The sequence below is a fragment of the Schistocerca piceifrons genome, chromosome 2 (genome assembly GCF_021461385.2).
Source record: "Schistocerca piceifrons isolate TAMUIC-IGC-003096 chromosome 2, iqSchPice1.1, whole genome shotgun sequence".
NCBI classification, from domain to species: domain Eukaryota; kingdom Metazoa; phylum Arthropoda; class Insecta; order Orthoptera; family Acrididae; genus Schistocerca; species Schistocerca piceifrons.
The window spans coordinates 908,365,354-908,389,596 of NC_060139.1; the positions used below are offsets into that span (position 1 = coordinate 908,365,354).

The 24,243-nt window shown below is 40.8% G+C and overlaps 1 protein-coding gene across 1 annotated transcript in view; it reads left to right on the forward strand.

The window, feature by feature from the left end:
- The first annotated feature begins 1,095 nt into the window (after positions 1-1,095).
- LOC124777522 (dehydrogenase/reductase SDR family member 11-like) overlaps positions 1,096-24,243 on the forward strand; it is a 41,725-nt gene continuing 18,577 nt past the window's right edge. The window contains exons 1-3 of the mRNA XM_047252969.1: positions 1,096-1,331; positions 4,248-4,410; positions 16,812-16,941. Of these exons, the coding sequence (XP_047108925.1) occupies positions 1,194-1,331; positions 4,248-4,410; positions 16,812-16,941 (431 nt within the window). The 5' untranslated portion in view covers positions 1,096-1,193. The remainder of the gene's footprint in view (positions 1,332-4,247; positions 4,411-16,811; positions 16,942-24,243) is intronic.

Sequence of the window (24,243 nt, forward strand, 5' to 3'; positions counted from 1 at the left end):
GACTCACGCTTCCTCCGGCAACAAGGTTATTTTAACAAGTGTTGCAAGTCAGGCTTTGAGTATTATCACTGATGTACCCCGTACTGGCACTGATAAGAAGCGGATGTTGTACCTGGCAATGGCACTGATAAGAAACGGATGCAGCTGGGAGATTTGAAATGTAAGACCTTTACTGTGTCTTACAGCGAAACGTATAGAATCAGATTTCCAGGCGAAGGAAATAAATGACAGGTTACCCCTCAAATCTCACATGCACAACTGTCAAACAGCTGAACACGAAGACACAAAGAACAAAGTTTCAACATTCTTACCGTTACAAGAGCGTACCGGAAGCATAGTGGGTATCAGACTAGGTACACCTTCTGTAACTTCAGACAATGCTGGGAATAGCAAGTAGGACAGTGTTCCGAGGCTACACTAATACTTTAGACACCCTATAACCGGCTGGTTGTAAGATCAAAAGTTGGATCCAATAGAACCATGTCTAATAAAGTACTACGGCGTTCAAACAGTCTTCCAGTTGACGACAGCTTCACTTTTACTACTTCCTTTGCCATCTTAGATTAAAGTATCTTTGTAAAGAACAGGGAATAGGATGGAGTTTATGATCTAGCTGGAAAGAGGGAAAAGAAGAAAGATTAATGTCCCGTCGACATCGAGGTCATTAGAGACGGATTTAGCAGCATACACACCGCAGTGGTATCAGACTCACGAAAAAGTCCTCATGTTCTTGTACTGACTTATGAAAGTCACGAATAGCAGAAGGCAGAATGCGGGGAAAGACGAAATGAATCTCATTTTTTCCTGGTCCAGTGTCTTAGACTACGCTTCTCGTCGCACAGTAAAATGAAAATATAGTGATAGGCACAGCATTTGGCATGGAAGTAATTAATTTTTTTATGGGTGTTCTTCAATGATGTGCCAGTCTCAAATAAGAGGGAACAAGGGCAAAGAAGGAATAAGCAGGCCACGAGAAAAGCCGTAAACGGAACGCAAGTGAAGTGGGCGGCAAAGTTGTCTGCTAAGGATGACTCAGCAGTGTTCCTGCAGCAGCAGCTGTTGCGCAATAGCAAGCCGCGTCGCACTGGCAGCAGCGATAGCGAGAAGACGGACGCTTAAAAAGGCGAGAGTGTTGTTTGCGGACCACAGAACTCTGTTGATGTAGCGGACGCCAGAGTGTGAAATCGGCGATTATGGGGATCGAAAAATACGCCGGTCGTGTTGCCATGGTGACGGGTGCAAACTCAGGCATCGGCTACGCGATCACGCAGGCGCTGCTCGGCCATGGAATCATAGTCGTCGGCTTCGACAAGGCTGTCGATAAACTCCAGGTAAACACAGACCATACTATCTATACTGATCGGCACTCCCGGATGTTGCTCCATTCTCTTGAGACTGGCATGAGCCTCATTTTAACTCAGCTTAGTCCTTAGCATGGTAGCCAACCCTAATATATATATATATTTTTTTTCTTTTTGACATGAAACCATGTCAGTCAGTCTTCTGGCAGAGTATAGCAACTTGGCCCTTTTTCTCGCTTATGCTGTAATATGTCTACAGTGATTGTTTACAAGTAAAAGGATCTGGCGTTTAATAGCTCAAGCAACTTCACGGACTGATGCGCACCGTATCAGCTGCGCATAGTGCCTGGTTTGATATCTTAGACAACAAGTATAGTGCCAATACTTCAATGCTTCATTGCCTGCGAATGAAGGCGAAAATAGTGAATCTGCCCCGTCCAAAACTACAGAACGTTTGCTGTTGTTTACATTTTTTTTTTTTTTCATTAACCTCACTGAAACCACACAGCCACTATTTTTAACGGCAAACGTAAAACGTATTAATGATACTCAGTGTTAATGCGGTATGAAGGAAGACACCAGTAGCAGCAACACCGACTGATCTCTACTCAGGGCATGGATGTGTGTGATGTCCTTAGGTTAGTTAGGTTTAAGTAGTTCTAAGTCTAGGGGGCTAATGACTTCAGATGTTAAGTCCCATAGTGCTTAGAGCCATTTGATTTCTACTCAGGGCAGGTTTAAGGCCTAAACAACGCAAACTGCCGCTTTCGGCGCCACCTGAGCAGAGGCACAACGAGATTGTACATGACGTATCACAATGATTAGTAGCCGCCGTTTAGGACTCCAAGATGAGAGGGGCGCCCAAGTGCAAGATTTGTTTACGGTGAATATCACAATTAGCAGCGAAAACCGACAGGGTGAAAGTGTACTTTGTAAAAGGTAGAGGGGGTGGGTGCGCCAAATGATAAGCAGTTTGTGTGTGGAAAAATGTTCTCGAACAGGTCCTGTCTCTACGATTACGACAATCAACTCATTTACTACAGAGTGTAGTGAAATGTAGACATCACATACCCACAAATAAGTACAGTTTTGTACCAACTTATGACTTAGTGACATACGAAAACATACTGAACTTTTTAACAATTGGGCAAATGGCAATACAATTTTTAGGCTTTTTTTAAGCTGGATTTGATATTCTATATGTTAAAAAGGCTGCAAGACAGTGATTAGTCTTTTGCTCCTACTGTTCAATCCACACATCGAAGAAGCAATGACAGGAATAAAAGATAGGTTCAATAGCGGAATTAAAACTCAAGAAGAAAGGATATCAACGATAATATTCGCCGATTATTGCTATCCTCAGTGAAAGTGAAGAAGAATTACAGATCTGTTCAATGGAATGGAGAATGTAATAATTCAATGGAATGGAGAGGGTAATAAGTACAGATTGTGGACTAATGGTAAACCGAAGAAAGACGAAAGTAAAGAGAAGTAGCAAATATGAGATCAGCGACAAACATAACGTCATAATTGGTCATTACGAAGTAGATGAAGATTAAGAATTCTGCTACCTGGGCAGCGAAATATCCCATGACGGACGGAGCAAGAAGGGCATAAATAGCAGAGTTGCAATGGCAGAAAGGGCCCCCCCCCCCTGGTCAAGATAAGTCTACTGATATCGCCGGCCGGAGTGGCCGAGCGGTTCTAGACGCTACAGTCTGGAACCGCGAGACCGCTCCGGTCGCAGGTTCGAATCCTGCCTCGCGCATGGATGTGTGTGATGTCCTTCGGTTAGTTAGGTTTAAGTAGTTCTAAGTTCCAGGGGACTGATGAGCACAGCAGATAAGTCCCATAGTGCTCAGAGCCATTTGAACCATTTTCTACTGATATCAAACATAGGCCTTAATATCAAGAAAAACGTTCTGAGAATGTACGTTTGGAGCACACCATTGTACGGTAGTGAAACATAGACTGTTGGAAAACCGAAACAGAAGACAATCGATGCATTTGAGATGTGGTGCTACAGAAGAACGTTGAAAATTAGGTGAACTGATGAGGTAAGGAATGAGGAGGTTCTGCGTGAAATCTGCGAGGAAAGGGAAACAGTGACAAGATGGAGGGACAGGATGATAGGACATCTGTTAAGACATCAGCAATCGCTTCCATGCTACTTGAGAGAGCTGTAGAGGATAAAAACTGTAGAGTAGGACAGAGACTGGAATACAGTACATCTAGCAAATAATTGAGGGCGTGGTTTGTAATCTGAGATGAAGAGGTTGCTACAGGAGAGGAATTCGTAGCGGGTCTCATCATATCAGTCAGAAGACTGATGACTCAAAAAATATGTTTGTCGCTGTTCTCATTTCTGCTACTTCTCTTTGCTTTCGTCTTTCTTCGGTTTACCATTAGTCATTTGTGTGTGTGTGTGTGTGTGTGTGTGTGTGTGTGTTGGGTGGAAAGGGGGGGGGGTAGAGGAGAGGGAGGCGACGAGGGGGGAATCGAGCGCACGTGCGAACAAACACAGAACTTGAACTAGAATTGAAATTGTATTATACACTATTTTCGATTTTCATCTTTCAGAAACTATTCAGATGGATGACGTACGGAAGCAAAATATAAAATTTAAACGAAAAAAAGTTTCTTCATTGTACTTATTGCATTATGTTTTTTATTATGTTGGTGTTAAAGGATCTACCATAGATTTTCTTGTTGCTACGTGCATGTTGATGAAGAATCAGTTTCCTTTTTTATTTACATCGACAGGTGTGAATACTCGAAGTTGCTACAGTAAACTTATATCCACTAAGGCATTTTACAGAAACTAAAAGTAATATGACTTGAAAATACTTTTTTTCAGTTCTCCATTTGACTGCTTTCTTAACAATTGCTTGCTCCTTAACAAGTGTGTTGAAAACAGAAGAATCATGTAAATCTGTTGTTCAACAGTCACTCAAACTGAAAGACACCACCAGCAATTTGCACGTTGTGGAGGGAGACTTGACGGATGAGGACAGCATTCTGGCAGCTTTCAAATGGATACGTGACCACCTGCCTGGCGTCGACATCATGATCAACAACGCTGGCATCCTCAGCAACTTCGATCTGTCATGTAAGTAGTAGTAGAAAAATTTTTAAGTCAGTAGACCAGAAAAGTAGCTGCATATTTGGAAGGCCACCGAAACGGCTGTTCATACTCTGTGTTACACTTGGACTCAAAAACGTACGTAAACGGTTACATTCCAGTGAAGTTTAAGGCATTCCTTAGCAAGACGACAAGTGTACGTTATGTACAAGCACGTTCAAACTACCTTGTGTTAGATAATAATTTCTAGTAGTGTAAGATATGTACAAGCACGTTCAAACTACCTTGTGTTAGATAATAATTTCTAGTACTGATAGTTTGAAAGATCAGTAACGAACACTTGCGTAACTCGTTGAACATAACTGTAACATTCAATAGTTTTCTTTCTCTTCCTGATTACACTCCAATGAACCAATACAAAAAATCTGGTGTGAGACAACAACAATACAAATGAAAACACGACAGATCACTACAAGAGTGGTTTTATGTTGTCGTGAGATATTGCTAGCCATGTTGCCGTGATGCAAGTCGGCAGTTCACTTTCACTAACTTTCGAAATTTCTTAGTGGTATTTGAGTATCTGTAGCGATTTTAAAAAGGCCAGTAATAACATTCGAGTTGCGCTAACACGAATCAGTTCATGTAATTAGCAAATAGTTGTTAAAAACTTCTTCATAAAAATCAGATAAAATCATTGCCATCGTGGAGACTTACCACAGAGTAATGCGAGTTTTGAGCTACCACGACGTTGCAATTCATGGTCTGTTTCAAAATCGCAGCTGCAATTGTTATTCGGTAGGAAACAAATATTGGTAAGAAAACTGTTTCTAGGGCTACTCTGGCACTCGACATCGTTTATGTGGAAAAACCAGTTTCTCGTAATTGAGCCTTGGTCAACAAGTCTACAACTGAAGCATTTTACACGTCACTAACGAGGCATTTCGATTTAAATAACTGAAAAAAAAGATATGTAAGAGATTAAAATAATAAGAAATGCGAAAAATTAATGTGGGTAGCATATGATAGAAGTTGTTTAAAGTGGTAATGTGATATTAAATTGCTTTTGCAAGGCTAAGGGTACCCACAATGACAGGAGTTCACGATATAGAGAAGAAGCACATTAGTTCTTTTATCATATCTAATTTGGTGAAAAAAATTCTACAGGAAAGAGAAAGTTTGCTATCGGAGAAAATGACACGAAGAGAGAATTGGAGAGTAGATGTTCATGAAAAAATTTGCACCTTGCCTATACTTGCCTGTCTGATGTGAACTGTACTGAATTTGTAGTGTTTATGATCTTTCTTGTTATATTAACTAAACGAAATACTTTTTCGTCTTATTTCGTAAACTTACTATCATTTCGCCACATGATCCACTGTCTCCTTTTTATGTCCATGCCCCAAGAAGATTATGGCCAGAAACTTGATACAATAAAAACAATAGTTACAAATAATTAACTAGCGTACAACATTATTAGCGAAATTCTTAACAAAAAACTAAAGAAGAAAGCCAGATCCCTACTGTATCTACTGAACAACGTAGATAGACCGAAAAAGAAATGGTTTAGCTTACGTTTTATGTGTGAAATTTCTAATACGATAAGCCAAGTTTTAAAGGTGTTTATCTTTTGAATTGAGGAAACATCTACCTAATGTCTATGGGACTACGGAAAACACAGAGCAATCCGCGGCCATGTCCTAAGAGAGCGACAGAAGCGAGCGACAGCGTGCGGCAGCTTCAGGGGACAAAACACAACCGCTGGTGTAGTTGGAGAAGTGTCCCACGTGAGCGACATCTGTGTCGCTGCCTGTCTCCTGCTGCAACTGGTGACGTTGGAATTCAAACGTGTTTGAATCTTGTCGCTGCAGCACACGCGACACAGAGCGACAGCCACGTGTCTTCTTGGCAAAGCAGTGGAGCGGACGCAACGGCAGCTATGAATTACTTAACATCCCATTTTAAGAAAATTATGTGATGAAAAAATTTGATTCATCCGCAACCTCTGGCTTGTTGTTGTTGTTGTTGTGGTCTTCAGTCCTGAGACTGGTTTGATGCAGCTCTCCATGCTACTCTATCCTGTGCAAGCTTCTTCATCTCCCAGTACCTACTGCAACCTACATCCTTCTGAATCTGCTTAGTGTATTCATCTCTTGGTCTCCCTCTACGATTTTTACCCTCCACACTGCCCTCAATTGCTAAATTTGTGATCCCTTGATGCCTCAAAACATGTCCTACCAACCGATCCCTTCTTTAGTCAAGTTGTGCCACAAACTTCTCTTCTCCCCAATCCTATTCAATACCTCCTCATTAGTTACGTGATCTACCCACCTTATCTTCAGCATTCTTCTGTAGCACCACATTTCGAAAGCTTCTATTCTCTTCTTGTCCAAACTGGTTATCGTCCATGTTTCACTTCCATACATGGCTACACTCCATACAAATACTTTCAGAAACGACTTCCTGACACTTAAATCTATACTCGATGTTAACAAATTTCTCTTCTTCAGAAACGATTTCCTTGCCATTGCCAGTCTACATTTTATATCCTCTCTACTTCGACCATCATCAGTTATTTTACTCCCTAAATAGCAAAACTCCTTTACTACTTTAAGTGTCTCATTTCCTAATCTAATTCCCTCAGCATCACCCGATTTAATTAGACTACATTCCATTATCCTCGTTTTGCTTTTGTTGATATTCATCTTATATCCTCCTTTCAAGACACTGTCCATTCCATTCAACTGCTCTTCCAAGTCCTTTGCTGTCTCTGACAGAATTACAATGTCGTCGGCGAACCTCAAAGTTTTTACTTCTTCTCCATGAATTTTAATACCTACTCCGAATTTTTCTTTTGTTTCCTTTACTGCTTGCTCAATATACAGATTGAATAACATCGGGGAGAGGCTACAACCCTGTCTCACTCCTTTCCCAACCACTGCTTCCCTTTCATGCCCCTCGACTCTTATAACTGCCATCTGGTTTCTGTACAAATTGTAAATAGCCTTTCGCTCCCTGTATTTTACCCCTGCCACCTTTAAAATTTGAAAGAGAGTATTCCAGACAACATTGTTAAAAGCTTTCTCTAAGTCTACAAATGCTAGAAACGTAGGTTTGACTTTCCTTAATCTTTCTTCTAAGGTAAGTCGTAAGGTTAGTGTTGCCTCACGTGTTCCAACATTTCTACGGAATCCAAACTGATCTTCCCCGAGGTCCGCTTCTACCAGTTTTTCCATTCGTCTGTAAAGAATTCGCGTTAGTATTTTACAACTGTGACTTATTAAACTGATAGTTCGGTAATTTTCACATCTGTCAACACCTGCTTTCTTTCGGATTGGAATTATTATATTCTTCTTGAAGTCTGAGGGTATTTCGCCTGTCTCATACATCTTGCTCACCAGATGGTAGAGTTTTGTCATGACTGGCTCTCCCAAGGCCATCAGTAGTTCTAATGGAATGTTGTCTACTCCCGGGGCCTTGTTTCGACTCAGGTCTTTCAGTGCTCTGTCAAACTCTTCACGCAGTATCGTATCTCCCATTTCATCTTCATCTACATCCTCTTCCATTACCATAATATTGTCCTCAAGTACATCGCCCTTGTATAAACCCTCTATATACTCCTTCCACCTTTCTGCCTTCCCTTCTTTGCTTAGAACTGGGTTTCCATCTGAGCTCTTGATATTCATACAAGTGGTGCTCTTCTCTCCAAAGGTCTCTTTAATTTTCCTATAGGCAGTATCTATCTTACCCCTAGTGAGACAAGCCTGTACATCCTTACATTTGTCCTCTAGCCATCCCTGCTTAGCCATTTTGCACTTCCTGTCGATCTCATTTTTGAGACGTTTGTATTCCTTTTTGCCTGCTTCATTTACTGCATTTTTATATTTTCTCCTTTCATCAATTAAATTCAATATTTCTTCTGTTACCCAAGGATTTCTATTAGCCCTCGTCTTTTTACCTACTTGATCGTCTGCTGCTTTCACTACTTCATCCCTCAGAGCTACCCATTCTTCTTCTACTGTATTTCTTTCCCCCATTCCTGTCAATTATTCCCTTATGCTCTCACTGAAACTCTCTACAACCTCTCGTTCTTTCAGTTTATCCAGGTCCCATCTCCTTAAATTCCCACCTTTTTGCAGTTTCTTCAGTTTCAATCTGCAGTTCATAACCAAGAGATTGTGGTCAGAATCCATATCTGCCCCTGGAAATGTCTTACAATTTAAAACCTGGTTCCTAAATCTCTGTCTTACCATTATATAATCTATCTGACACCTTTTAGTATCTCCAGGATTCTTCCAGGTATACGACCTTCTTTTATGATTCTTGAACCAAGTGTTAGCTATGATTAAGTTATGCTCTGTGCAAAATTCTACAAGGCGGCTTCCTTTTTCATTTCTTCCCCCCAATCCATATTCACCTACTATGTTTCCTTCTCTCCCTTTTCCTACTGACGAATTCCAGTCACCCATGACTATTAAATTTTCGTCTCCCTTCACTACCTGAATAATTTCTTTTATCTCGTCATACATTTCATCAATTTCTTCATCATCTGCAGAGCTAGTTGGCATATAAACTTGTACTACTGTAGTAGGCATGGGCTTTGTGTCTATCTTGGCCACAATAATGCGTTCACTATGCTGTTTGTAGTAGCTAACCCGCACTCCTATTTTTTTATTCATTATTAAACCTACTCCTGCATTACCTCTATTTGATTTTGTATTTATAACCCTGTAATCACCTGACCAAGTCTTGTTCCTCCTGCCACCGAACTTCACTAATTCCCACTATATCTGACTTTAACCTATCCATTTCCCTTTTTAAATTTTCTAACCTACCTGCCCGATTAAGGGATCTGAGATTCCACGTTCAGATCCGTAGAACGCCAGTTTTCTTTCTCCTGATAACGACGTCCTCTTGAGTAGTCCCCTCCCGGAGATCCGAATGGGGGACTATTTTACCTCCGGAATATTTTACCCAAGAGGACGCCATCATCATTTAATCATACAGTAAAGCTGCATGTCCTCGGGAAAAATTACGGCTGTAGTTTCCCCTTGCTTTCAGCCGTTCGCAGTACCAGCACAGCAAGGCCGTTTTGGTTAATATTACAAGGCCAGATCAGTCAATCATCCAGACTGTTGCCCCTGCAACTACTGAAAAGGCTGCTGCCCCTCTTCAGGAACCACATGTTTGTCTGGCCTCTCAATAGATACCCCACCGTTGTGGTTGCACCTACGGTACGGCCATCTGTATCGCTGAGGCGCGCAAGCCTCCCCACCAACGGCAAGGTCCATGGTTCATGGGGGGCCCTCTGGCTTAATATCCTTAAACGATAGAGGTCAGAATTTATTTTCGTTATTCGTCATAGTTACTGTGGCTGCACGAAATTTTTAAGAATTTGAAGAGGTAAAATCAAGTTGTGTAGACTTTCCGTATAGTTCATTTAAGGCCGTACATTATTGCTTATGAAATGTAACCAATATATCTAAATTGTATTTAAAGTTGAGACCATAATGATATCTCTTTTCATTCTTGAGATATTGGTTGTTATATCCGTGGACGGGTCGCTCGCGGCACGTCCGAACTTTTCCTGCGATTCGGGAATCAAGTGGTCGTAAAAATCGTCGTATTTCATAAAAGGTTCAAGATATCGAAAACACGAATTTTGGAAATGACAGCACGCAGAAAGGACTATTTTATCATGTGATTAACACTCGATACGTTTTTGTAAACGCGTGAGTAGAGCGAAAACAAGACTCCCTATAACTTACACCATGAGGTTTTGTCCAAATTTTCATATCCAAACAAAGGGAGAGAAACAGGTAAACGGGGTATCAAAGTGACCAGCATGAGGTCTAGTTTGGCGTGCCAATGTTTAACTGCTTGAAAGTAATCAGAGCAATGAACGAAAACTTAATTAATAATCTGAGCAAAAATTGAAATATTTCAGGAAAAGCTGCTGTAAATGAAGTGTCAAGAATGTCATCTGACAAGACCTAGCTATTTTGCACATAAAAAGATACATTGGTGCAGTATTTAAATGTCAAAAAGGTTTCATACGAATCAAGTACATTAGGAAGGCAAACAAGGAGTTAGTAAGATCATGCTTTCTGAATAAAACTTGAAATTCAAAGATGGAGGAAATTAGCCAAATATTTTATGAAATGATTTGTGTAAAAGAAATAAGTAGATCAAAGAAACGTTTATGTGCCTTTGAGTGATGCTCGAAATCATGAACAGAAAACGAGGTGCACCAAACGTTTCCCTAATATTTTTTATTTCATACTTTGAGACAAATTATTACACAAAACGTTTGACTTCCTTTTCAAAAATTTTGTACGCCTTATTTTTACAGACTATTTATAGTAATTGAAACGCTTGGCCTTAACACTGGCTGCTGATGAATTACGTTCGCAACATCAAACATCTGTAAAATTTCATGGTTCATTGTAATTTATTAGGAATTAAATGTGTGTGATATACTGGGATAGGTGTGAAGATAAAGGTCTTTGGCACGACCTTAAAAATATACTTAGCGATGAAGTGTAAACAGTACACATAAAACTTAATATACAGAATCATAGTAAAAATCTAAGAGCAGGCGGGAATGGTATCCAGGACCCTCCCCTCACATGTAGTTATGAGCTGCAAACGGTACTATTGCGCCACAGCTAGCTATTGCTCATTGTGATCAATCTGCATCCTTATTTTTGTGTTTAGCGTAGTTAGTCATGTAATAATCATTCCTCCACATTTATTGGCTGTTAAAAGTTTTGATTATGTAAAAAACATTCGTATTTGATTTATTCATGAGATAGTCGAATGCTCCTCTGCTCATTCACGTGTATTCGAAGAACTTGTCTGGTGATCTTCGTAGTTGACGATACTTATGAAATTCTCCATGGAGATTCCTCCCTTTGTAAATTTCATGCACAGCATTCCTTTTCGCTTTATTTTCTTAAGTAAATCTGATTCTATAGCCTTACTCTCCAGCTACAGTATTCTACAGGCTAAGGACGCCGTTTTATAGAAACAGTTGGTTAGCTCTCAGCAACCATTTGCAGTGCGAAATGGTCGCTCGCACTCAGGACACCCAAGGTTTTCGCCCGGTGTTGCTGCTCATCGCTGGAGTGTCGCGTATCCAGAAGTCGCTGCTGTCGCTCACTTCTGTCGCCCACGTAGGACGCGGCCTCGGATTGCTCTGTTTTCCATAGTCCCATAGACGTTAGGTAGATGTTTCTTCAATTCAAAAGATAAACAAACGGCCATCATTAAATAAGAGGTTAATAAGATCATCTGCCAAGAATATCAGTCCTGCTGTACAGTGCAGACAAGGAGGTAAATCTGTATTAGGCTCAGAGGACACACAGAAGTTGTAGATTAAAGAAGGCAGATTCATCCTTTACCGAACATTGCTTAAACCAGACCCACAAATACACGATAGATGTAGATGCCCTACAAGTACAGGGAAACCGTTAAAAACTCACTCAGTTAGAATAAAAAAAGTACAGATGTGTGCATCCTCACATCTCAGTTCGATTATTTTCCCCTTTTAAACAATGTTGTAACCTTTTGTGGCGCCTTCATTTATAAATAGATAACAACACAAATTCCCGTTCCTGTGAACTTAGCTCTACTCTTTATTCATATTACTGTAAATGCTGTCTTAACGAATGTTGTAGAATACAATTGTAAGAATGTAAAAATTGTGAACGGAGATAACTTTTTTAGTTTAAGACAAGACTCGGTAGATGAAGTAATTGACGTGATTACCTTTGCTTGGTTGCCGTCTTTTTGGATCAGTTGTGTGCTAGAAAATGGGCTTGTGACCCGTAATCTCATTCATATAATAATAATAATAAAGTTTGTGGAACAAGGCAAAAAAGTATAAGGGGCGGTCCAAAAGTTTGCGTTCGAAGCCTTGCAATCCAGGATCGGTAAGGAAATCAGGCAAAATCACCGCGAGCAATGAAGATAGCCTTTTAGTAAGACACCGTGTCCTGCTGCGTGAAGAAGTCCTTAACTGCGTGCTACACATCCTCGTGCGACAGGAATCGTCGGCCATTCAAGGCATTTTTCAAGGGACTGTAGGTGTAATAATTGCATCTTAATGGACGAACCTGGTCTCCAAAATCGAACGGCGTCTTGTATCGAATCGCGACCAGCACTATTCGACAACAGTGTTTTTCGACAGACATACTGCCCCATCCATTTTACTATGGATGTCTACCGGTATTTGACCTTCAACAGCCAAGAAGAAAATAACAACAGACAGGTGCTGTTTGGGCGCATTTGGTAATAACGTCACCGCAGTTAATGCTTCCGCATTTTTCGCACACACGACGGAAGTACACAAATATCACACTAATCCCTTCCGTAAAAGTTGGTGCTTATATACCTGCACCTGAGTCGCACTACGTTGCATGTATGCTGTAGCGACGCCCTCAAACGAAAACTTTTGATCACCTATTATATTTATTTTAGTTCATACAATATAGAATGTTCCACCAGGAACACACACTTGATCGATGAAATCCTGTATTGTTGTTTATTGTGCCTATGTAAAAGGAATATTACTTTACTGACTGTTAATTAAAGTGAAGAAACTGATCACAGCACTAGAGGTAACATCACTTCGCAGTACTGACAGGAGAGATACTTATGGACTTATTGGTCTTAATACTTACAAATACACTGAAAAAAAAATGGCTCTGAGCACTATGGGACATAACTTCTGAGGTCATCAGTTCCCTAGAACTTAGAACTACTTAAACCTAACCAATCTAAGGACATCACACACATCCATGCCCGAGGCAGGATTCGAACCTGCGACCGTAGCGGTCGCGCGGTTCCAGACTATAGCGCCTAGAACCGCTCGGCCACTTCGGCCGGCCACTGAAAAAAAATTTAAAGTGTTACACCACTGCGAACGCTACCAAACCGATGGACCAGTATATACATGAATGCGAGGTACATTGTTTAAAAATTAATTCTTATGTCGTCTTACCCTGAAGAGCCAAAGACTGGTACATCTGCATAACATCGTGCAGGGCCCCCGCGAGCTCGCACAAGTGTCGCAACACGATGTGGCACGGACTCGACTAATGTCTGAAGTAGTGCTGGAGCGAATTGACACCATGAATCCTGCAGGGCTGTCCATAAATCCGTAAGAGTTCGAGGGGGTGGAGATCTCTCCCGAACAACACGTTGCAAGGCATCCCAGATATGGTCAATAACGTTCATTTATGGGGGGTTTGGTGGCCAGCAGAAATGTTTAGACTCAGAAGAGTGTTCCTGGAGCCACTCTGTAGCAAATCTGGACGTGTGGGGTGTCGCATTGTCTTGTTGGAATTGTCCAAGTCCGTCGGAATGCACAAGGGACATGAATGGATGCAGGTCATCAGACAGGATGCTGTCCTGTCGGCGTACGGGATGAATCGGCTTCTATGGCTTAATAGGGTGCGCACGGGAAGAAAGCGGACCACCTGTGCAGGGGGACCTGTGTGAGGAGGTTTGACCCAGCGACCTGCAATCTCTCTCAAACGATTTTACAGGAACTAATCAGTAACATATCAGCTTCTTGATGAATTCCCTTAAATTTCAGAATTCGTCATATTTAACATGTTATTCGAGTTTTAGTTATGACACTAGACAAAATTCGAAAAGTCTGCAATGAAAAATGTCGCTGTGACTTTGCGTTTGGCGCTGTGAATGAAGTTTAGCTAAGATACTGAATTTTTCTTTAAACTTGGGAGGAGGTCTCTATCCATCTCCAATCTCGAGAAAACGGAATTTATGCAACGCTTTCACTTTTAAAAAATTACAGAACTGGATTCAAAAATATTAGATAAAAACTGTAGTGTTGGCCATATCGATATAGATTCCATAAGTTCCGTACGTTAACCATGAGGCAAAGAACTCTCCTTGTTGTAAGCTATCAATTTTCCAAAATCTCGTTTCGATATCTCAGTTAATTAAAGAGATATGAATGTTTCAATCTCGTGTGTTTGCCGTCAGAATTGAACATGCTACATTTTCTTGAGAGTGGAGACAGAGACCTCCTCACAAGTCTAAAGAAAAATTCACAATTTTAGGTAAATTTCGTTCATAGCAACATATGGTGTAATATGCACCATACGCAAAATCATAGCGACCAACATTTTTCATTGCAAACTTTTTCGAATTTCGCGAAGCGTCTCACTTCAAAGCGAACTTCACAATAGGTATGACCATTAGAGAGGTGATGGGCACTTGACAATGAAGCTAGCATATAAAGTTATACATAACATAAAAATAAATTTTTTTGATTAACAGATTTTGTAAAATCATGTGAGAAAGATGACAGAGAGAATGAGTGTATCAACGTTCTACGCCTATGCAAGCAGTGCCATTAGTGCGTGCACCTGTGAAGTGACTGCACAGTCCTGAAAACCAACTAAGATGCTTCCACAAATGCCGGAGTTCTTGGCCTCTGTGCTGTGTGAACAAAGCTACACTCATGTGTCAGGACCTCAAAGCGATGGGGTAACTTTGCATGGCACGTAAAGCTGCTCAGAGATTTTGTTGGCCAGTAGCGAGTGATTACACTGTAACTCATCTGTCCATTGTTACAATCCACAACAGTCAAAGCGAGCCCTGACCGCAATAAGTTGGCACATTGGCACTTAAAAATCCCGGAAATGTCACAACCCCTGAAATGGTGTGTCGTAAGCTTCTTGCACGCACAACATGGACGTCGTGAAATATGCTGGCAGCTTGCACCCTGATCTCGACTCTCACGGTGGCAGTGGCTCTAAGGCGTGATGACACCCCAGTCCCGTGGCACATCGAATTTCTTTCGCAATCAGCATGAGAGCCCCCTCTACAGGGCAGAGGTGTCTTTTTTCAACTGCTCACGAGTACCTAAACAGTTATTTTTCTTTGTTTTATAACATACTACAATGTCATTAAATAGTCCACTAACATACAGTAATACAGGGTGATTCAAAAAGAATACCACAACTTTAAAAATGTGTGTTTAATGAAAGAAACATAATATAACCTTCTGTTATACATCATTACAAAGAGTATTTAAAAAGGTTTTTCTTCACTCAAAAACAAGTTCAGAGATGTTCAATATGGCCCCCTCCAGACACACGAGCAGTATCAACTCGATACTCCAACTCGTTCCACACTCTCTGTAGCATATCAGGCGTAACAGTTTGGATAGCTGCTGTTATTTCTCGTTTCAAATCATCAATGGTGGCTGGGAGAGGTGGCTGAAACACCATATCCTTAACATACCCCCATAAGAAAAAATCGCAGGGGTAAGATCAGGGCTTCTTGGAGGCCAGTGATGAAGTGCTCTGTCACGGGCTGCCTGGCGGCCGATCCATCGCCTCGGGTAGTTGACGTTCAGGTAGTTACGGACAGATAAGTGCCAATGTGGTGGCGCTCCATCCTGCTGAAATATGAATTGTTGTGCTTCTTGTTCGAGCTGAGGGAACAGCCAATTCTCTAACATCTCCAGATACTGTAGTCCAGTTACAGTAGCACCTTCGAAGAAAAAGGGACCAAAGACTTTATTGGCTGAAATGGCACAGAAAACGTTCACCTTAGGCGAGTCACGTTCATACTAAGTTGTTTCCCGCGGATTCTCAGTGCCCCATATACAGACATTGTGACAGTTGACTTTCCCGTTAGTGTGGAAAGTTGCTTCATCACTAAACACAATCTTTGAAACGAGAGATTCATCTGTTTCCATTTGAGCAAGGATAAAATCACAGAAATCGATTCTTTTAATCTTATCAGCTGCAGACAGTGCTTGAACCAATTTCAGACGATAAGGTTTCATAACTAACCTTTTTCGTAGGACTCTCCATACAGTTGATTGTGGAATTTGCAGCTCTCTGCTAGCTCTGCGAGTCGATTTTCCTGGGCTGCGAACAAATGCTTGCTGGATGCGTGCTACATTTTCATCACTCGTTCTCGGCCGTCCAGAACTTTTCCCTTTGCACAAACACCCATTCTCTGTAAACTGTTTATACCAACGTTTAATACACTACCTATCAGGAGGTTTAACACCATACTTCGTTCGAAATGCACGCTGAACAACTGTCGTCGATTCACTTCTGCCGTACTCAATAACACAAAAAGCTTTCTGTTGAGCGATCGCCATCTTAGCATCAACTGACGCTGACGCCTAGTCAACAGCGCCTCAAGCGAACAAATGTACAACTAAATGAAACTTGATAGCTCCCTTAATTCGCCGACAGATAGTGCTTAGCTCTGCCTTTTGTCGTTGCAGAGTTTTAAATTCCTGAAGTTGTGGTATTCTTTTTGAATCACCCTGTATCATTCGATTTTAATTGTGTGTTAACGCTGCAGAGCAACCACTATCAGAGCAACGTCGTACTCACATAGGATATAATAAGTGTTTCTTTTATTGTGACCAGCTGGACCAACAGACAAGTGGCGGGAACTCCTGTATATCAACGTCCTGGGCCTAAGCATCTGCACCAGGGAGGCCGTACAGGACATGCTGAGCAGGGGCGTCGACGACGGCTTCATCATCCATACGTGCAGGTACTGTGACATCCACAGTAAACACTCTGTTTGGGCCGGCCGCGGTGGTCTCGCGGTTCTAGGCGCGCAGTCCGGAACCGTGCGACTGCTACGGTCGCAGGTTCGAATCCTGCCTCGGGCATGGATGTGTGTGATGTCCTTAGGTTAGTTAGGTTTAAGTAGTTCTAAGTTCTAGGGGACTTATGACCACAGCAGTTGAGTCCCATAGTGCTCAGAGCCATTTGAACCACTCTGTTTGGTCAGCTGGTAGAAAAACGGTGAAGCGCTAGCTTTATTGTTTCACAACATTGAGCTACTCAGCTTAAACTGAAGACAGACTTGCGCAGTCTGTTACAGATACATGCACCAAAGTAATGTAATAAAAAAGTGGTATTTTCAATTGTTTGCCCTCGTGACATGGTAATTCTCTCCAGCTTTTCTACTTCTACCAATCCCCGTCTCACTATGCAAATAAAATACATGGTCTCACAAGCGCTGTTTTCGACATTGCGAAGAAAACCAGTACCTCCCCTAGACAAGCATCGATCACAGCGTGATGGAACGGCCTGTTACTCAGATTATGTGGCAGATGGCATATTGGTTTCAGCTGATTCGCAACCGTCTCTCTGTAAGGTTTCAGTCTGAGTCTCTCTCAGAGTAGCATTTGCACCATACTTTCTCAATTGTTTTTTGGAAATATGCCAGTCCCAGTCTTTCCCTGCAGTTTTACTCTCTAAGCTCCGTCTTGTAACATGGAAGTTATTCGCTGATGTCTTGACACATGTCCTATCGTTCTGTCCCTTCTTCTCATCAGTAATTTCCATACCCTCCTTTCTTCGCCGATACTACTGATTATTTCCTCATTCCACACCTTATTAAGGCACCTAATTTTCAACATGCTTCTGTAACACTACATCTGAAACGCTTCGATTTTCTCCTTTTTTAGTTTTCTTACGATGCAGTTCTTTGTTCCAAATGTACTTTCCGAGAAATTCCTTTCTCAAGATTAGGGCGATGTTCGTTACCAGTAAACTTCTTTTGGTAAGAAATACCCTCTTTACCTGTGCTAACCCGCTTTTTATGTCATCCTTGCATCGTCCATCGTACGTTATTTTGCTTCCAAGGTAGCAGAATTCTTTCACTTGGTCTACATCGTACTGATGTTAACTTTTTCGATAATCTCATTACTGCTACTCCTTACTTTCGTCTTCCTTCGCTTTACTCTCAATCCATATTCTCTTCCAATTAGACTGTTCATTCTATTCAACAGGTCCTTCACTGATGATAGTTGTGTGATCTGCGAACCTTGATATACTTTCATCCTGAACTCTAATGCCACTGCTGTACCTTTTATTTCCGTCATTTCTTCGTCGAGTTGTAGACTGAACACTAGCGACCAAAGACGGCATCGATGTCTCATACCCCTTTTAATCTGAGCAATGTTTTTTATCTACCCCATTCCCTTAAATGGTACAAAATGCATATATTATAGCTATAGATTTTTTTACTCCTATTCATCTATGGCATAGAGTTGTCAAGGAGATATGATTACAGTTTATTTTTGAAACTGTTACTGCTGTCTGTCAGACATTCTATTTCATCTGGTAATTTATCGAAAAGTTTTACAGCAGCATATTTTGCCCCTTTCTGTGCCAAATACAGGTTAAGTAGAGGAGAGTGTAGGTCTTCGTTTCTTCTGATGTTATAATCATGAATGTCATTGTTGTTTTTAAACTTATCCAGGTTGTTGAGAAAAAATTTTATTACTGAGTAACTGTACTGTGAGGCTGCTGTAAGAATTCATAACCTTTTAAACAGATGCCTGCAAGATGCACTACGATGATGAGCCTCACACATTATTATAACCACTTTCTTTTGAGCAGTTAACACTTTTTCCCTAAGTGTTTGGTTACCCCAAAATATTATTCCGTATGACGTCAGAGAATGAAAGTATGCAAAGTATGTTAGCTTACTAATTTCTATATCCTGAAAATTGGCAATTATTCTGACTGAAAAAGTTGCTGAACCTAGTTGCTTTAGGAATTCCAAAACATGAATTTTACAATTAAGATTCTCATCTATATGTACATCCAAAACTTAGTATTCTTTACCCGGCTACTGACCTCCGTTTATGTGTTATATTTATTGAAGGAAAAAATTGCAGCAAAAAATTGGATGTGTTGTGTTTTATCGAACTTCAGAGCAAGCCCATTCGCAGGAAACCAACTATTCCAAAGACATTATTTGTACCATTTTCTATTGGAGTTTTTTACTGGATTAATAATGATACTTGTATCATCAGTAAACACTGTCCGTTTAGCTTCTTGTTTCAGATAAGGAAGGAGGTCGTTCACATACATCAAGAACAGAAGGGGACCCATGATCGAATCCTGTGGAACACCTAATGTAATTTCATCCCGGTTAGATGAAGTGGAAACTTTTTGCTTCCTGTTCTGTAGACATGACTTAAACCAGTCATATGTTGTTGTATTTATACCATAGAATTGTAATTTCTGTAACATAACGTCATGGTTCACACAATCAAATGTTCTGGATAAGTCACAGAAAATTCCTATTGGTAACATTTTACTATTGAAAGACTCTATTATGTGGGCAGTGAAACTGTATATTGCCTCAGTGGAACAGCATTTTTCAAATCCCAACTGTGATTTATTAAGTATCCCATTACTGTTGAGATGGCTAACCACTCTTGAGAACATTACTTTCTCAACAATTTTTGAAAATGCTGTGGGCAAGGATACTGGCTGGCAATTATTGACACCTGTGGTGTCCCCTTTTTTGTAGAGAGGCTTAACAATGGCATATTTTGACCTGTCTGGGAAAATGCCTTGAGATAGTTATGCATTACACATATGACTCAGAACATCAGCTGTAACTGTTCCACATTGTTTTAATATCTTGTTAGAGATTTCATCTACTCCAACAGAACATTTATTTTTCAAAGATTTAATGATTTTTCTTATTTCACAAGAGGCTGTTAGGTGAAAATTAATCTGACTATGATTTCTCAAAACTGATTCTTCCATGTACTGCTTGGCTTTTTCTTTTGAACTGTTCTCACCAATGTTGTTACATACATTAGCTATTTGTGTACTGTTGGTTAAGATGGTCTCATTCTCTTTAACAGTAATACTACCTATCACAGTGGCTGCTTATCCTGTCTCCTTTCTAACAACATTCCACACTGATTTGATTTTATTGCCCCAGTTTTTAATTTCATCTCTAATATACATATTTCTTGATTCTCTGACAACTTTCCTCAGTATGTTACAATAATTTTTATAGTGTAAAATTACTTCTGGGTCTTTACTAATTCTTGCTGTCTCATACAGTTTTCTTTTTCTTTCGGCAGACACTTTAATACCTGTAACAATCCAAGATTTCTTTGAAAACTGTTTGGTGTTAGATTTAGTAATTCTTTTGGGTCAACAATGTTCAAGGAGAGATATGAATTTATCAAGAAATATGTTGCATTTATCATTTGCATTTCGGTCATTATATGCATCTTCCCAATTAACATTTCTTAAACTTTCTTTGAAGTGCTCTATAGATACTGGGTTGAGCAACCTTACACTTTAGCTTGATGGTTTGTGAACTGTACACCTTGCTAGGTTTTGTAAGTTACTCAATTGTGCATCCTGGTCTGACAACCCATTTATCACAGAAAAGAATGTGTTAGTTTTACATTCTCTTGCTGTACAAATACGTCATCATCTAGAGTGCTACTGTCTTTAACTGTACATGTGGGGAAATTAATCACTGATTCTATGTCATTCATAACACTTCTAGTTCACTTTTCCTATTATAATTGCTAAGAAAGTTTATATTGAAATCGCCACAGGTTAATAACTTCTTCTTTTTGTGTGACAGACAGCATAATAGGGAGTAAAACGTTTTTATGAATAGCTCCCAATCTCCTAATGGACCTGTACACTACTGCTAATATCAACACTACATTATCTGCCTGTAGTTCACATGTACAAACTTCAAAGTGCTGATCGACACAGAATTTTCTTACTTCTACTTCTGATGATATGTCTCCAGTCTCATAGATCCACGAACCAACTTCAGTACTCATTTGGATGACCCCCTCCTCCCAACTCCACCCCAATCATATTAGAAATGTTATCTTATTTGATGGCAAGTCTTCCAGGCCTTGTTAAGCTCGATTCTTATGCTGGATCCTCTTTGTCGTCCCTCTCAACTCCCATTTCTTCTTCTATCACGTCATCGGAAAAGTCCTCACCTTCATAGAATCGTATAATATACTCATTTCCCCCATACGCTTCCTTCTCTTTGTTTGGCAATGGAGTTCCCGTTGCACTCTTCATGTGGACGCCCTAGCCTTTAAAAATGGTTCAAATGGCTCTGAGCACTATGGAACTTCTGAGGTCATCAGTCCCCTAGAACTTAGAACTACTCAAACCTAACTAACCTAAGGACATCACACACACACCCATGCCCGAGGCAGGATTCGAACCTATCCTTTATTTCACCAAAAAAGAATCTCCGTAGCTTGGGGGTCGGAAAGGCAAAATCGGAAAATACTTTTCATGTGTCAGCTAAGGAATTAAATGAGTTCTTCTCTGCACCTCTGAATACCAGCACAGCTGATAACTACCGTCCACAAGAATCCCTAAACAGGATAACTAACAACGATACCTTCCATCTAAAACATGTAACAACAAATACGGCAAGAAAAGCAATAATGAGAATCTCTTCTGATGCAATAGGCAACGACAGTATCTGTATAACCATGATTAAGAATGTTGCCGATATCTTAGTACCTGTCTTAACCGTCATATTTAATTTTTCCCTCGTGAACGGAATATACCCCACTGCATGGAAAAGAAGCATAATTCGACCCATCCCTAAGATAGAAAACCCGCAACTGCCGAGTGATTACCAACCAATTAGCATACTGCCTGCTGTTTCCAAAGCAGTTGAATATATTGTCCATGACCAAATCACTGAACACTTGCATGAATTCAGCCTATATGACACATTTCCATCCGGTTTCTGTAAACATCACAGCACAAACACTGCTCTAATTAAAGTAACTGATGACCTGAAATATGCCATCGACAATCGTAAGGCAACAATATTGACGCTACTGGACTTCAGCAAAGCTTTTGACACTGTTAACTTTGACATATTGCTCAGAAAAAATGCAACAGCTTAATTTCTCAGATATGCAATGAGATGGTTTGAAAGCTACTTAAAAGACAGACAGCAATGTGTCGTCTGCGTAAATGAAAAATCTTCCTGGAAACATGTTTCCTCGGGAGTGCCACAAGGATCAGTCTTAGGACCACTTTTGTTTTCTTTATATGTCAACGATATTTCGTCGGTTCTGTCCTCCTGTAAATATCATTTCTATGCCGACGACCTCCAGCTCTACCTAAGCGTCAGACCTGAAGATGTAAACACTGCAATCGCTCAGATGAATGATGATCTGTCTTCAGTAGTGACATGGGCGAAAAGCCTGGGGCTTAAACTAAGTGCAAAAAAGACGCAAGTAATCTTAATAGCCCATCAGAAATTAATAAGTTCAGATTTCCGCGAACGGCTACCTCCTATTCTGCTCGATGGTACTCCAATACCATATCAGAAAACAGTTAAGAACTTGGGTGTAACTTTGGATGAGCATCTCAACTGGGCGGAGAATACAGTCGCAGTGTGCTGAAAGACGTCTGCTTGTCTCTATGCTCTCAAAAAGTTTCGGAACATATTTCCACAGGACTTGAAACGCCAGCTCGTGCAAGCACTCGTTCTACCGAACCTCCACTATTGTGATGTAATTCAACAAGCCATGAGTAGTGAAAACAAAAGACGGCTAAAACTAACCATGAATGCCTGTGTGCGTTACACCTGCATCATTCACCGATATGATCATGTTAGTGCTTCATACTCCGTGCTAGGGTGGCTGCGGCCGGACAAATTGCGTGGCTACCACACTCTATGTCTACTTCACCGACTCCTCGTCGCGCAAGCACCCCAGTACCTTGCCTCAGAGATTAAAAACCTGTCATGCCATCATAATCGAAACACGAGGTCACGCTTATTTAGTATCCTAACTGTGCCCACTCACGAAACAAAAACTTTTGCAAACTCCTTCTCAGTTGCCGCTGTCCGTCTCTGGAACAAACTGCCCCTTACCTTGCGCAAAATTAAATCTCCTGCTGCTTTTAAGAAGAAGCTGATGCATTTCCTACTATCATCCTCATAACATTCTCCACAAAATTAATGTACAAGGCCAATCCTCTCATCTGTCAAATAGCAAAGCTAGCGTCTCTTATCTTGCTCCTGAGATGCCTTCCTCTTCATCTATCTCTATTAGCCACGCAATCTTCTTTTCCTTTATATTTCCTTAATTATGTTTTATCATGTCTCTCTATTCTTCTCCTCCCTTCACCATCAGTCTCCCTCAAACTCCCTGCTGCTAGCACTCCTATCTAAAATCTGTCTCTTCAATAATGTCTAATTATAACAGTACTTATGATCTATGAATATAAACTCTATATGTATGTATTTTCCAGGTGTGCCTTTGTAATTGTTTATTTCACTTTTTGTACTAGATGTAGTTTAACATGCCTACTAAAACATATGAATGTAAAATAAGTAGAATGCCTGGTTACATGTAAGAGAGGGCCTGATGGCCCTAATCTTGCCAGGTTAAATAAATAAATAAAACTGCTTTGGCTGTTCTAGATCGATGAACCAAAACATTATGATCAGCTGTTTAATATCTTGTTTGTCTGTCTTTGGAACGAAATACATCACTGATTCTGCGTACCGGGGATCCGACAGTTTGTTGGTAGGTTTGTGGAAGTATGTGGCAAAAGATGTCTACGCACAGTTCAAGTAATTCGCGTAAATAACGGGGTGCTGATTTGTGTACGCTTTGGTGGCGCCCGATAGCGACCCAGATGGGTTCCAAAGAATTTACATGAGGCGAATTTCGTCACCGAGGCTCCAACTTGAGAACACTATACTGGTCCTCAAACCACTGTAACACGGTTCTGGTTCCGATACACGGATGCTTATACTGCTGAAGGATGACATTGCCGTTGGGGAAGAATCAAGAGTGAAGGGTTGCAAGTGGCTCGCAGCTGTCAGCGTGTCTTTGATTACTACCACAGGTCCTAGGCAAGCGCACAGAGCATAACTCTGCCCCCACCAGCCTACGTCCGTGGCACGCTGTACGTTTAGAGCCGCTGTTTACGTCGATGAGGGCGTGTGTAGAGATGACCAGCGACTTAGTGTAGCAAAAATGTAATTCACTGGTAGATCCGATACGTT